Source organism: Notolepis coatsorum (genome assembly GCF_963971535.1).
Source record: "Notolepis coatsorum genome assembly, chromosome: 3".
In the NCBI taxonomy this organism is placed as follows: domain Eukaryota; kingdom Metazoa; phylum Chordata; class Actinopteri; order Aulopiformes; family Paralepididae; genus Notolepis; species Notolepis coatsorum.
In genome coordinates this window covers 199,648,487-199,664,321 of record NC_140167.1, presented here as the reverse complement: position 1 = coordinate 199,664,321, position 15,835 = coordinate 199,648,487, and the positions used below count along the sequence as shown (strand labels likewise).

Below are 15,835 nucleotides of genomic sequence, written 5' to 3'. Positions count from 1 at the left end.
AAAATTAACGTGTTTTTAATCGACCGTGAATGAAAGTGTCAATGCTGTTTGTCATTTTAACAGCAGATACACTTTCTTAAATGCCATCTTCCCCGACAGAGCGGTGTGACGGGGAGCTCGGACTTGTTTCGCTTGCTGGTGTTATTATAGCATTAGCTGAAAAGCTAGCTAGTTATTATTAGCATTATCTGAAAAGCTAGCTAGTTGTTATTAGCATTAGCTGAAAAGCTAACTAGTTGTTATTAGCATTAGCTGAAAAGCTAGCTAGTTGTTATTAGCATTAGCTGAAAAGCTAACTAGTTGTTATTAGCATTAGCTGAAAAGCTAGCTAGTTGGAACAACATCCACTTTAACGTTACATAAAATCAGATGATCGCCTGTCTTTTCTCGAGGACCCGACACTGGCCGTCTATCAACAATAATGCACCCACAGTGAACCTGATTCAAGCCAAGTAGCTACCGACTAGTGTTAGCCGACTAATGTTATCAAATATCAATGTGAAGAACCCTGTGGGAGGGGTAGCTAGCTTAGCTTGATAACGGTACCTTGGCTAAAGTTGGCCACAGTTGGGGCTATTCCTAATCAAGCAATAATGGCTGCAGACCTGCAAGAAAAGTACAGCAAGTTGGCACAGGAGTATTCCAAGGTAAATAACTTTTCCCCCAGTAGTAACGTTACATTGTCTTTCCATCTAGCTCACGTTAACTGGCTAACGTCACTGACCGACCTCTCGCACACAGGCACGCAATTAATGACATGTTGCCGGACAGCCATGCCGGTGACAATGTTTAGCTTGTAGTGTCGAAGGATAGGAGTCGAGTCTCAAAAGAGAAAGTTGAATATCTATTGTGCATCGAAAATCACAACATACACCCGTCTCGTTACTAGCTAACTGATCCAGTGCCGACAGGATAGCTATAAAGTCCGTGCCGTGTTACACATGGCTCTTGGTATGTAGGGTCTTATGATTGAGGACATTTTTATAATACAGATATCCTTCTTTAGCCTGGTATCAGTATCTGTGCGTCCTTCCTAACCTCTAACCCCCCCCCCCCCCCCCCAGCGGCCTCAGGGGACGTCCAGGCGTACCAGATCCGAGCCGCCCCGGCCAGCACCATGACCTCAGGGGTCGTCATGGCCTCCTCCCCCGCCCTGCCCGCACATGGGGACACCGTGGGGGTCACCCGCAAGAGGGAGGTGCGCCTGATGAAGAACAGGTGAGGAGGGGGGGGGGGGAAGCCAGGGGAGAGGAGGGGGGGGGGGGGGGGGGGGGGCTGATGCATGTAGTCACTGTGTGTTGTTGTAGCCACCGGGTAAATCGTGATTTTTTTATTTGTTTGTCATGACAAACCAATTACATAATCCAACATATGTGACTCGCCGTGACCAAACCCGATTTGATCCCAAAAATCGAAATCTTGATTTTTTTTACATATTTGAATTGTCATTAATCTGTTCCATTATTTGCCCTTAGTTGCAAACTTAAATACAACTTGTAAATGAGGTAATTATTGCTATAATAGTTCCACAAATTTTCTTCCAAGTGAGGATAAAAAACTACACGAGCGGGCTGTGGGCCTGTCCAGGTAGCAAGTACTTCTACTTAATAGGTGTTAACACACAGACGTCATTATTTAGCTCTCCTTTCTCAGAGAGAGAATAACACACTATTAATACACTATCTTAATGTTATAAGTTATAAGCAACGTAACGCAGTGTCTAAAAAAAAGATAAAAAAAAGAGGCCTTGACCCGTTATAAAACGCATGTTTTAACTTAATTAAAAACCATTAAAACACAGTTAGAATTTTATGAGCGAACGAATTTCGTTAGGGTGCATTTTTTCCAACCTAATGGGTAAATACATCTAAATAACATTGTTGAAAGCTTGGCTGTGTCGACGTTACAAAATGTCCAATCGCGCGGCTTGGTGCACTGCTCAGCAGCTGCAGCGCGAGGCTGGACTGCTGGAGAGATGTTGTAACCCTTTCACTGCCACACTACAGAAGCGCTTAGTAACGCGGATTTCTTTGTGCAGAATAAAAATCCCCAAAGAAACTCAGATTCTGGTTCAGAAGAAGAAGACAACGCAGACGTTATGCGGGCTATAATCACCAGCAACGCTGAAGAGCTGCTGCTGTTGCAGCGCGCAAGAGAGATGTTTTTTTTTTTTTTTTTTTTGGTCTTTTTCCCCCTCCATTTTCCTCCGATTTTCTCCCATCCCAATGTTAGTCGTATGCCAATTCCCAGTCCCTTCCTGATCGCTGCGCACTTACCCCCCACAGTCAGATCATCTGGGAGAGTGGAGGCTACCACGTGCTTCCTCCGACACACGTCCAGCCAATCACCGCTTCTTTTCACCTGGCAGCGCGGATTCTCATTGAGAGGGCGTAGCGTGTGGGAGGACCACACTATCCCCCTCACGTCCAATCCGTGCTTAGCAGGCGCCCCGACCGAACTGTAGGAGTCGCTGTTTACAACGACCCGGACCCACCCCGCCAGCTTCTCCCACCCTCTGATACAGCCAATTGTATCAGTGCAGACGGCCAGCCAAGCTGGTGACAACCCCGGAGCTGTGAGCTGGATTCGAACAGGCGAATCGAGCTCACAGCTCCGGGGCTGGTGACGAACGCAATCTCCGCTCGGCCACCTAACCGCCCCACAAGAGAGATGTTGTAACGCTTTCACTGCCACACTACAGAAGCGCTTAGTAACGCTTCACCTCAAAGCCGTTTCTGGCCGAATTAGTCATTGAATCTTTAATTTTTTTTTTAATTCTTATTCAGAGGTATTTCGTCGAGATTTCATAATTTGTAATGTGGCAGCGAAATGTGTAGAAATATGGTAAAAAAAACTATTTATCCGTTTTTTTATCCGTCACTACCACACTACAGAAGGTTAACCTTTCACTACCACACTACAGAAGGTTAACCTAGTTGTTGTGTCTTTCACTACCACACTACATGTATTTACATCTAAATGCTTCTGGAGAGGCCATCAGAACATTGAACATTGACTTTAGCATGTCTATTTTTATCTCGTGTTATTTTAAATGCTAATAAAATCTTGAAACTTGATTTGTCTCTTGTTTATTATCAGGGTCCCTTTCACTACCACACTACAGAAGGTTAACCCTTTCACTACCACACTACAGAAGGTTAACCTTTCACTACCACACTACAGAAGGTTAACCTTTCACTACCACACTACAGAAGGTTAACCCTTTCACTACCGCACTACAGAAGGTTAACCTTTCACTACCACACTACAGAAGGTTAACCCTTTCACTACCACACTACAGAAGGTTAACCTTTCACTACCACACTACAGAAGGTTAACCTTTCACTACCACACTACAGAAGGTTAACCTTTCACTACCACACTACAGAAGGTTAACCCTTTCACTACAACACCACAGAAGGTTAACCTTTCACTACCACACTACAGAAGGTTAACCTTTCACTACCACACTACAGAAGGTTAACCCTTTCACTACCACACTACAGAAGGTTAACCTTTCACTACCACACTACAGAAGGTTAACCTTTCACTACCACACTACAGAATGTTAACCTTTCACTACCACACTACAGAAGGTTAACCCTTTCACTACCACACTACAGAAGGTTAACCTTTCACTACCACACTACAGAAGGTTAACCTAGTTGTTGTGTCTTTCACTACCACACTACATGTATTTACATCTAAATGCTTCTGGAGAGAATCAGAACATTGAACATTGACTTTAGCATGTCTATTTTTATCTCGTGTTATTTTAAATGCTAATAAAATCTTGAAACTTGATTTGTCTCTTGTTTATTATCAGGGTCCCTTTCACTACCACTACCAGTCACCAGACTCATTGTAATAACAAAGAGCCTCAGACTGGAAAGCTGCCAGGTGTTAATTGCCCTAGAGAGAGGGGGGCCATGGATTACAATGACTTCTGGGTAGTGTTGTAGTTGTTTCACTATTGTCACCGAATAGCCTGCTCGTCTCTTGAAGGCTATTATCTCTGAATACGTTTTGTGATAATCACCATGAATCATAGGAAGTAGCTTGCAAAGTATCCCACCAAAATGTTCAAGTGATGGCTTATTTTGAAGGTATGAATCTGTACTTTCATAATATGTAAAAAAAAAAAAAAAAATTAAGATCCCTCAACATGACCCTGAAGTCCATACCTGGTCACATATGTGTAAAGGCACAACATATTCCAGTTAACGGTATTTTTTTTTAATGATTCGTTACGGCGCAATCAATACTTCCATGCGTTCGGGACCTCCATGTTTTGGGGGTATTCATCAGAAAAATCGGATCCAGGATTCGGCTCCCATCAGTCGGGCAAGAACTGCGGGTTTTCAGCCTCTCTCCTCTCTCCTGGAGCTTAGCGCTCGGCCAATCAGAGAAACGCGGAAGTGCATGTTGGTTGCCTTAAGTGTTCACGCGTCCAGGAGGCCAAAGAAAGCCATTTGTTGTAATTTCCTGCAACGTAAAAATGTTAAGTACAGTGTAGAAGGTTTAACACAAAAACACACACACATGCACACACAGTGGAATAATAGAGGACAGATCATGACGTATTAGACACCGATGCCGAAGCCGCACCAACTGAAAAAAATGTATTAATAAAAAAGAATATTAAGGGGCGGCTACGTGGTGCAGTGGGCAAGGCGCTCACCACGAATGCTGGAGACGCTGGGATCGCCTGTTCGAGCCCAGCGCTCCACATTGCTTTCAGTTTAGCTGGTCGTCCGTACTAATACACATTGGCAGTATTAGGGGGAGGGAAACTGATGGGTGGGGATCGGGCGTTGTGGACAGCGACTCCTACAGGTCGGTTGGTGCGCCTGCGCAGTAGAATCAAGAAGCGACGGGGGCGGGGCCCCTCCAAAGCCCAGACCCCTGACACTGAAAGATCGCGCTGCGCAGGTGAAAAGATGCGACTGCTGTTACCTCGAGTATCGGAGGGGACTCGTGCTATGTATGACTTAGTCCACATTGCAGCCGGCTTGTGGGAGGGATGAAACAGCGTTCAAAGACAGGGGAGGGTTGAATTGGATGATACGAAAATTGGGGATGGGAGAAAAATAGAAAATGGGAGAAAAAAAGTGGATAAAAAAAAATAAAAAATACCACATGGTGGCGCTAGCACGTTGTCATAGTGTCACTGCGCCCCTAGACCATTGTTTAGGGAAGGCCCTGGAAACAGATAAGGATGCTGTGTGTGTGTGTGTGTGTGTGTGTGTGTGTGTGTGTGTGTGTGTGTGTGTGTGTGTGTGTGTGTGTGTGTGTGTGTGTGTGTGTGTGTGTGCTGCATGTCCACCAACATGATTGATTCAGGCAGCAACTCAAAGTAACGTTAGGTTATGACTATAACCAAGTTCTGTTAATTAGGGGTGACGCTTGGCATCACTCTGCACTCTCTCGCGTACGTGCACGCGCACTGAATAAATTCCACAAATGTACCTTTAATACCAGTATTAGTCTGACCACACCCCTCATCAGCTTACCTTCATAAGCAGGTGTGTGGTCACCTGCTCTCCTCCTTCCCAAGCTTTCACCACAAGGTGAGGTCAAGGGCTGCAGCGGCCGTCGGATGCCAAGCGTCACCCCTAATTAACAGAACTTGGTTATAGTCATAACCTAACGTTCTGTATCATTAGGGGCTCTGCTTGGCATCACTCTGCACAAAGGGAGGCCAAGCGGAGCCACTGGCCGACAAATACACCCAGCTGAAGGCCCCCCACAACCAACAGAACAGGGAGGGCCGAGCCCCCCCGACCCCCCCTAATGGAGGGCACCCCCCCTATTAGAGGTTTACCGGGAGGGCGACGGACCCGACCGTGCGAAGAGGCACTCAAGCAACTCAACGCACAGGATGAGCAGACCGTGGCTTGACCCCACGACTACACACACGCACAACCCGCATGCCACCCGGGAACGAACGGAGGGAAACAACCTCGTTACTGCCCCCAGAATCACGGGATCAAGGGCAAACCCAACCCCGTGGCAAGGCCGTAGCAGCGGAGCGCGAAGGAAGACCCAGACCCACCAAAAGGACTGGACTCCCTGGAATGGGGGCCCGGAGAAGTCCATGATGCCAGCATCAAGACCCCACCAGGTGGGCACTTAGTGACCCCGCCCCCCACATCGCCAGCGTATTCGGACAAAGGCCCCTCAGCCGAGCGGGCCCTGTCCTCCCCAACAGTACACCGTCTGGCACACTGGCCCTGCAACAGGCAGACAGCATGGCCGTAAACACACAAGAGTTAACCAACGGAAGCAGGCAGTGCACCGGGAAAAAAGACCAGGCAACAGGCTGTTAACCCTAGCCTGGAGACTGCGGACGAGACAGGCGCCAGAAAGGACAGCTGAACACAGCCGCCCCGGCGGAAGGGGCATATGCTGGCGTTGTCGCATAACCAAGCCTCCACAGAGAAAGCTGACACGATTGGCAGACGTCATGAACGTACAGGGGCACCCTCAACCGGTGAACCCGGGAGTTGACACTGCAGCAACACACCAGAGAACCAACCACCCAGGCGTTACCCTATGCAATGGTTGGTCCCATAACCCCTCAGGAAAAAAAACCCAAAACACACCTGCGGCAGCCCGTGTTCCAGTTTCCAACAGGGTTATCCCGGACCTACGGGTCAACGAAACATTACCCCGGACCGGGCCCGGTGATACGGGGAGCACAGGGTCCCCCGAGGAGGCCAAAACCACCCCAACAGGCCCCTCTTCGCCATGCGTAAGAGAAGAGCGTAAAAAAAATGGAAGACCAGCCCTAGCACCCCGCACTCGGTATTCCCAGGAGGTCACCCAACCAAGTACCAACCAAGACCAACCTGCATGGCGGCCGAGATCCGACGAGATCGGGCGCGTACAGGTTGGCACGGCCGTAAGCCATTACGACAGTGTAGAATACAATGTACCCAACAAGGGTTCCATAACGCTCAACCCTGTGACACCCGGACCGACCTAGCATTTTTTCCCCCTGAAAAAAGCCCAAGTCCCTCAGGGTACCAGAACAGCAGATCTGCATCCCCGGCGGACAACGGGTGTAACTGATCTGGACCAGCGCGACCAGAACCAGTCCCGTGCCCTAACCACGCCGACCTGCCAACCCCAGGAGAAGGGGCAGATATGCGTGTTGATCCTAAAACATAAAAAGAAGGCGCCACCCAGACGTTTCGGTACGAACCGCGCCCGGCGGCCCACCCCCAGGGCGTGAGACCCTTCCCCATATGTTCAGATCCATTCCGTTATCATCCCCTGATATGAACGGGAACCCATCGACAACCACACAGGGTGTCGGAAGAGGAAAAAAAACCCATCCCAATTGCTTCATAAAAACGCTGTTTTAACCCCAAGCAATCAAGGCGCGCCAGTCAGCCAATGTCCAACAGAACAACCTGAGCTAGCACTATGTGTGCGTTTTGACATACCCACATCAACAATAGGCTATTTAGACCATCTTATTGAATCCCCAAGACGCCCAGGGGAACGACAAGAGGGGCGAGATGCAATCAACTCCATGAATGAATGAATGAAAACTTTACCCAACAGATTGCAGAAAGGGTACAACCCAGTACGGCGCAATACACACAATTGGTTAAGGGGAGGCAGACCAGCTGGGAGTAAAAAACCTGTTTTCACATGATTTTAATCCAGTCACTCTTTTTAATCAGAGTGTAAGACCAGACCCTCCCAGAAACACCTTCCCACATGAGTTTATAGTCATGAAAAAGATATGCCAACTGTGAGTCACGTGACCAACTGACTCAAGTTTACACATAAATCTGGCGCAGCAGAACTGTGAGCCCTACGCCCTAACTCGACACCTTTAAGACACCGTAACTCATGGAAGGCGTCGCCATAGCAACACCGCTACAACGGGCGGGGAATCCTGCCGGCTCCTGTCTTGTAATATGAGTTGGCAGAATAACCCCCCCCCCCCTGCCAAGACGTCCCACCGGCTCGGCCCTGACTGGCTCAGCAGAAGAGATCAAAAATCCCCTAAACCAATCAAGTGGGAAAGGAGGGGTTTATTCGACACCCCCTCACGAAAACACACTTCGTTCCCTACACACAGAAAAACAACCGTAGCCATTTTGAAAACCTCCGGTAGAATGCAATGCATAGCATAAGCTAATACAATGCCCGCTACCCACAAAAGTGAACAGGATTTACAACAAAACACAAGTCGCATGTGTGTGAATCCTACACCCGTTGACTATGTCGTACATAGCAAAAAACGCTGACCGAGAGTAACGGCTAGGCCGTGGAATGTGCGTGTACGAGTATTACTGCAACTAAACAACACAGCATTGTGAGACACATACTTAGTTCAAGCAATGGAATAACACCAGTTTCTACCTGCATGTGGAGCATCAAGCTAATAGAACTTATTACTGAGTGTATGTTGCAGACCTTGCTTAACCTCGTAACACAACACGACTCATCTCACAACGTAAAAGTGCAGATTCATATATACACAACCCCACCATATGAATTGTTGAAGAAACACACCGTTCGGCCAAAACACAGTCCCCCTTATGTCGGGGAACTTCTTTATTTATAATGTTTTTTAAGGCACAAAATCATAGAGGGGCCGGGGAGGGTGTAAAAGAGAGGGGATACAGAGGGGAAAAGTCACTCAGCAGCGTCTGCCACCTCACGCCGCTCGAGTCTTGCCACCCCGAGGAGCCCCGGAGGGACGGTAGGTTACTGTCTGCTGGACACGACGTTCCCTACCGTCTCCTCCGGTCGTGGATGGGCCAGCGGTGGCAGAAGCGTCGTCTCTTCCCCTGGCCCTCTTGGAAGGGCCAGCAGCGGAGGCAGTGGTAGCGGCGACGGAGACAGCTCGACGTCGCGGAAGCCTTCTGACTCCACCGGCAAAGACGGGAGGCGGAAAATGGGGTTGGAGGATGGATCTCTCCTCTGCCATCTCTCTGCATGTTGAGGTCATCAACCGCAGGGCCTTCCCGAACAGACCAGCGTCGGAGAGGGCGGCCGTCAGAAGAGGAGCTCTCTTCTTCTCTGGCACACGGGCCTGCTCCAGCCAAAGATGACGCTGGCACAGGGTGGCCAGGGCGCGCACTTTCCCCATGGCTATGGCCAGCACCTGGGAAAGGTGCAGGACAGCTCCCGCAGCCTGGGTGATCTGATCGCATTTTACCTCATTCGGATCCGTGCCGCCCGTCATGATCCCTGATACAAATCTAGCCAGGTGGGCGATGTTAGACGCCGCAGCCAGCGATTGTGTACCAGCGATGAATGACTGGTCACCCCAATAAGCCAATCGCCTAGCCGATTTCCCCTGGAGGACCGGCTTGCATAGGGGTTCCCACACCATATCCGGACAGAGGAGAGCGGCCATCGGACTGTCAAGCCGAGGCACGCCCTCCCCCATACCTTTGACTAACCCCGACACCCGCGTAACTGGTACGTAGGTGGGAGTTAGTCCCATGATGTTGGACACCGCCTGACCCCGACGAACATAGGCCCCCATCGAGGGGAAAAATGGGTAGACAGCGTCCACCCCTCTCACTGGGTGACGCTGCCAGGGATGACCTATGAGATCATCAGGGACAGGTGCAGGCAATGGCAGCGGCAGCGGCACGCCGTTTGCGGCGGCGGCTGCCGCCATGAGCTCGGGAAACAAAGCCCGCAGTTCCCCCTGCGGACCTTCCTCCACCGACCCCGCATCCCTCACATGCAGCAGGCTGCGACTGGTTAAGGAGCCACAGTCTGATGTGGCCGACAGTAGGGCATCCTGCTGATGAGGCCAAGGTGGTTCCTCGACATCCTCGAACAGGGAGCCCCATGGAGCCATTTCCCCCCCCTCCGGGGTCTCCTGAGGAGGGATACTCTCCTCCACGGGACCATCATACAAGAATCCGTCCGCCTCTTCCATGAAGTCCTCAGTTTCCATCGGAAATCCAGAGCCGGACGCATCCTCGCTGGTCTCCAGCAGTTCCCCAAACCCAGGCCGTTCGCGTCTGCACGCTACCATCTTGCGACGTGAACGGGCTGACGCGAAAAGTTTGCGTCGCAAATCCTCTGGCTCCAAGACAACCCCCCGTTCACCAACGGGCGATTCCCCGGAACCAGAAGAACCAGAGTCGAGATCAGGCCATCGCCGGAGCGACGGCACCGACTCCTCGGCTCTTCGGAGAGGCAAACTATCCATCGGCTGTCTCCTGGGCTGGGTCGGCAACCACGAAAGTGGCAACAGCCCAGCACCAAGACGCACGACGGAGGCAGGAATGGAGAACCGCTGGTGAAGAGTAGGTCTAGCGGGTCTACTCTCCGCGGAATACATTATGACCCAAACTTTTTCTTTACAACAGATGTGAGAGAAGAAAAAATTAAGCACAATGTAAACTCGTCACAACTCTTTTCAACTAACAACACGTCAAGTGGGGTACTACCAGGCACTTCCTTGTGGTGAAAGCGAGAAGGAGGAGAGCAGGTGACCACACACCTGCTTATGAAGGTAAGCTGATGAGGGGTGTGGTCAGACTAATACTGGTATTAAAGGTACATTTGTGGAATTTATTCAGTGCGCGTGCACGTACGCGAGAGAGTGCAGAGTGATGCCAAGCAGAGCCCCTAATGATACAGAACTGAAAAGTGTCCGACTGTGTATTTGACTGCAGTTACATTGTTCATGTCGGTTGCCTGTTTGTAATTCATGTGTACATAATTAAATCATCTGTGTGTGTGTGCTTGCGTGTGTGTGTGTGCATGTGTGTGTGTGTGTGCATGTTTGCGTGTGTGTGTAAATGGTAAATGGTGCATTTATATAGCGCTTTACAATTTTTGTTCCTCACATTCACCCATTCACTCACACATTACGACAACGATGGCAGAGAGAGAGACAGAGAGAGAGAGATACAGATAGAGAGAGGGACAGAGATAGAGAGAGAGAGACAGATGGAGAGAGAGAGAGACAGAGAGAGGAAGAGAGAGAGAGAGCAGAATTTTGCAAATCCATTCCCCGCACCCAACGGAAAACACCAAATAATGCATGCAGAGCAGAACTAGGAAGATACCCACTAATTATCTAAATCCAAAAAAGAGCATTTAAATTCTATATACCCAGACACACTCCACAAGATAGCCCTCACCCACAGAGAGACCCTCGATAGATGCCCACTCAGCCAAATGGTTCTGGGACTCTGCTCACAAACACAAGCAGAGCCACCAGACAGAAACCACACTGGACTAAATCAAATGATAAGAAAACAAAAAGAAAACGATCTGACACATTGGAAAGAATCAACCCAAAACCAGAGCAAATTGAAATGCTATTTGGCCCTAAACAGAGAGTACACAGTGGCAGAATACCTGAGCACTGTGACTGATCCAAAACTAAGAAGATCCTTGACTAGGTACAGACTCAGCGAGCACAGCCTAGCCATCGAGAAAGGCCGCCATAGGCAGACCTGGCTCCCAAGAGAAGACAGACTGTGCACCCACTGCACACAAGATGAGGTGGAAACCGAGCTCCACTTCTTAACAACCTGCCCACTATACCAAGACATCAGAGACATATACTTCCCACAAATTGCAAACACCAAAAGAGACTTTGAAAACATGGACAATAACTCAAAACTCCCATACCTACTGGGAGAAATACAACACTGTGCAAACACAGCAGCAAGATTTGTGAGCTGCTGTGACAAGAAAAGGACATCCAACGGAATACAACCACCATAAAGACTGTCAATCATACAAGCAATTCCTTCTGTAATGTACTGATTTCTTCTGATGTCTCTGTTTGATTGTTTTGTTTGGCTTTGGCAATGTAAACGTATGTTTCCCATGTCAATAAAGCCCATTTGAATTGAATTGAGAGAGAGAGTCAACCTGTCCCGTCTCTTCCGCAGGGAGGCGGCCCGTGAATGTCGCAGGAAGAAGAAGGAGTACGTCAAGTGTCTGGAGAACCGCGTGGCCGTACTGGAGAACCAGAACAAGACGCTGATCGAGGAACTCAAAGCCCTCAAGGACCTCTACTGTCACAAGACAGAGTAGAGCTCCTCCCGTCACCCCGAGCGCTCGCCCCGCGCCCCGTCCCCCAAGCGTTTGCCCCCGCCCCGTCCCCTGAGCGCTCGCCCCGTCACCCCGAGCGCTCGCCCCCCGCCCCGTCACCCCGAGCGCTCGGCTCCCGCCCTGTCCCCCGAGCGTTCGCCCACTCCCCGGACGTTTTGGGGTCGTTCTGGACGAGACTGTGATGTCGCTGTCGTTGCGTCAGGCATGCTCAATCAATAGCAGATAGAGTGTTTGAATGAATTTCTTTCTTTTTGATCCACGTCTGAGTGCCCGTCTTGAACCCAGACCGACCGGTCCAGTTCTGTGGCTGCTTGTAGAGAGGGGAGCCCGCCTGACGTCAGGGTGTGGGGAGGGGAGCCCGCCTGACATCAGCGTGTGGGGCATGTAGAGAGGGGAGCCCGCCTGACGTCAGGGTGTAGAGAGGGGAGCCCGCCTGACGTCAGCGTGTGGGGCATTGGACAAGAGGAAGCGCTTTTCTGTTTTGTTGTTGTTTTGTTTTTTCTAACTGTTACTTGTCCTTTCGTACAAGTTATGTTTTTGTAGGTTTTTATTGGTTTTTGCTATCCGGGCAGTCCGGTAGAGAGAGAGAGAGAGAGAGAGAGAGAGAGAGAGAGAGAGAGGAGGAATGGGAGATAGATCGGGGAAGACATTCGGCAAAGATCACCGGGTCCGGGAGTCGAACCCGGGTCGGCCGTGTTGCACCGTAGTGCTGTATGCGGTGCGCCACTCGGGGGCGCCCCAGGTTTGTTTTTTCTAACTGTCTTTAAAGACACGAGAGGCGACGGAGCGTGGAAGGAGGCAGAAGGCCGTACATCGACGGATCGCCACGGCCGGAGTTTGTTTCAACAGGGATGACGGCGCCTTCGGGGGAAAAGACACAACGTTTTCACTCATGTACCCATCGAGCAGCAGAGTGCTCACTCCTGTCAGTCGTGTGAGATTATTAGCGGGCTGTGAAGTTTCTTTTTCTCTCTCTTTTTTTTAGATCACATCTATTGATAGATTTAATCAGTGAACAGTTATTGTTCTCCTCCCAGATATATACATACAGGAGTATGATCCTGACGTGTTCACGGACAGGACAAGAGGTCTTCCATGGCGTCGATGCAGGCGACAGTCGTTTCAGTTTATAGCTGCAGCGGGGTCATCCTGTTTTGTATAAGGTGTGTGTTTCCAGTGAACGGTGGTAAAAAATATGGATCGCAAGCGCGGTTTCTGATTTGCGTATCGGATTGGAACGTACACTGTATGTAAGGCCACCATGACACGCGTTCAGCACGTAATAACGTCTGGAACATACGTGTGGACATTTCTCGATTCTAAGATGCATCGCGATGTGGACGTGGGCGATTCAGCATCGATAACATAATAATCGATTATTAAAATGTTTAAAATATTTGTTTTACTCTCTTGCAGCTTTTATGTTCTTTTACAATGTAGCGCCCTACAAATCAAATATATTATTATTATTATTATTATTATTATTATTATTATTATTATTATTATTATTATTATTATTATTATTATTATTATTATTATTATTATTATTATTATTGTAATATTAAAGCTAGTGCTCTGGTCATGCATCCACTCAACTCATAGAAAATACAGCATCAGGCTATTCTAAAAGTATTGATACTGATACTAATAAAAAGAGTATTGAACCGTTTTGAACAGCTGGGTATCGAGATACCTTTCTAGGGTCTGTATCATGCAACACTAGTAAAGACATTTATTTTGACATTCTGATTTAAGAACTTTCTAAATAAAAGTAAATTTACCTGACTGCTTCTATTAATTGATGAAAAAGTAGCCATGTGCAGTAATATAGATTATGAAATTGAGGATGTAATATATTATTGAGCTGCATCGAGATGCATCGTAGAATCTAATCGAATCGTGGACAGCTGAATCGTAATCGAAACGTGAGGCCAGTGAAGAGTCACAGCTCTGGAACATACACTGTATGTCAGGCCACCATGACACTGTTCAGCACGTAATAACTCACGAGTGATGCGTCGCATTGGAAACGGTGATATAACTTGTGTTTTGTTATGTTGAGATGATATGTGTATTACATATTGGTTCCGTTTTGTTTTGATATTACCATACATGGAATCTACAGCATGTGTAGATCTTGTGTATTTCTATTGCTTTGATATGAAAAAAATATATATTATTATGGCTTATATGAAACCAGCTTTGCATATTTGTATCATATACAACAATATATATAGAGGACATTGTACAAGTATATTCATTTAATCCACCAGGCCTAACACAATCATGGCAGCTATATGAGAAAGAACAAGGCCTTTGTTTTAAAAGTCATATTTTGGAGTATCCTCTACTTCAGGAATGAAAGTGTATATTTGTAGAGAAAGATCTTTTGAATCTGTTGAGAGCTATGATGATCCACAAGATCTATCGGTTCAATTAACCCCCCCTGTTTTCATTTAGTCTGAAACAGCTGATCAATAAATTCGCTGGCGCCTGTTGAACCATCAGTTCTGGCCACGGAGTGGTTTTAAAAAAAATCTACGGATGGTTTCATTCTTAATATAGATGTGTTTTTATTGCGTAGACCAAGAGGGAGGTGGCTGGTTTGTACAACATCTTTCATTTCCCCAACTCCCCCAAGTAAAGGCACAAAGTCCATGTTTCAATTTGAGCTGTTTTCATGTTCAAGTTCTTTAATAGTTGTCATACTGTGATCATGTGATCGTTTTTATTATACTCTGTAGACTGCAGCTGCTGCAAGTCAAGGCTATTTTTTATTATTATTTCCTCATTGACAATGTTTCAGTGGATGAGAATCATGAACCATCCAATTCCAAACCTGTAATATAACACAGCTAAAACATACATATATATATATATGTAACGGATGGTATTGTGAAGCACAGTCACGAAGGGCTGGGGTGAGTAGCGGTGCTATGGGTTAAACTCACGCTCACATCCTCAAAAGACACAGACACGTTACGAAGAAGTGAGTTCACCTCTTGGTATACCTGTGCTGTTGCCCGCGGCGTGGGAGACACGGGTTCGGGGCATCGAAGTTTAAGGTGACAATGTCACAACCGTTACATATATATTATATAATAATAATAATAATAATAAACACTGGCCAGTGTAAATATTTCATGTGTCAATTCAGTTCTCGTTCAGTTCAGCTGGAATCATACACCACCACGTGCATCTATCTTGCAAAACATAACAAACCAAATGGTTTTAGAGTGAAAAGGTGAAGTTGTGTGTGTCGGGAATCTTTTTCAAACACCTTTCATTGTAAAGATGAAACACCTTTCAAACACCTTTCATTTTGTTTGGTCTTCGGGAGGAAGAGAGAATTCTTAAAAATGACTTTTTATGCTGTGTCGTGTTTTCGTTGTTTTTCCATTGTTCCGTACCACATTTACTCTTTTATTTTTCTACATTAAAGAAATGTCAATAATGTACAGTATTCATATGCATTTGTAATATTATGACGGAAAGGAGATAGAGTTGAAATTGTTCCAGGAATGAAAACACATGACTACGGTATAGCCGCACCGCGTTCAGCGTGGGGAGCGATCTCTAACAGTGAGGGGAGCAGCTCTCTAACAGTGAGGGGAGCAGCTCTAACAGTGAGGGGAGCAGCTCTCTAACAGTGAGGGGAGCAGCTCTCTAACAGTGAGGGGAGCAGCTCTAACAGTGAGGGGAGCAGCTCTCTAACAGTGAGGGGAGCAGCTCTAACAGTGAGGGGAGCAGCTCTCTAACAGTGAGGGGAGCA

At 47.8% G+C, this 15,835-nt stretch overlaps 1 protein-coding gene across 1 annotated transcript in view; it reads left to right on the top strand.

Annotated features, from left to right (window-relative positions):
* Positions 1-15,519, top strand: part of LOC311226128 (cyclic AMP-responsive element-binding protein 1-like) — a 122,874-nt gene extending 107,355 nt beyond the window's left edge. The window contains exons 6-7 of the mRNA XM_084311502.1: positions 1,065-1,218; positions 11,901-15,519. Of these exons, the coding sequence (XP_084167628.1) occupies positions 1,065-1,218; positions 11,901-12,045 (299 nt within the window). The 3' untranslated portion in view covers positions 12,046-15,519. The remainder of the gene's footprint in view (positions 1-1,064; positions 1,219-11,900) is intronic.
* The last annotated feature ends 316 nt before the right edge of the window (positions 15,520-15,835 follow it).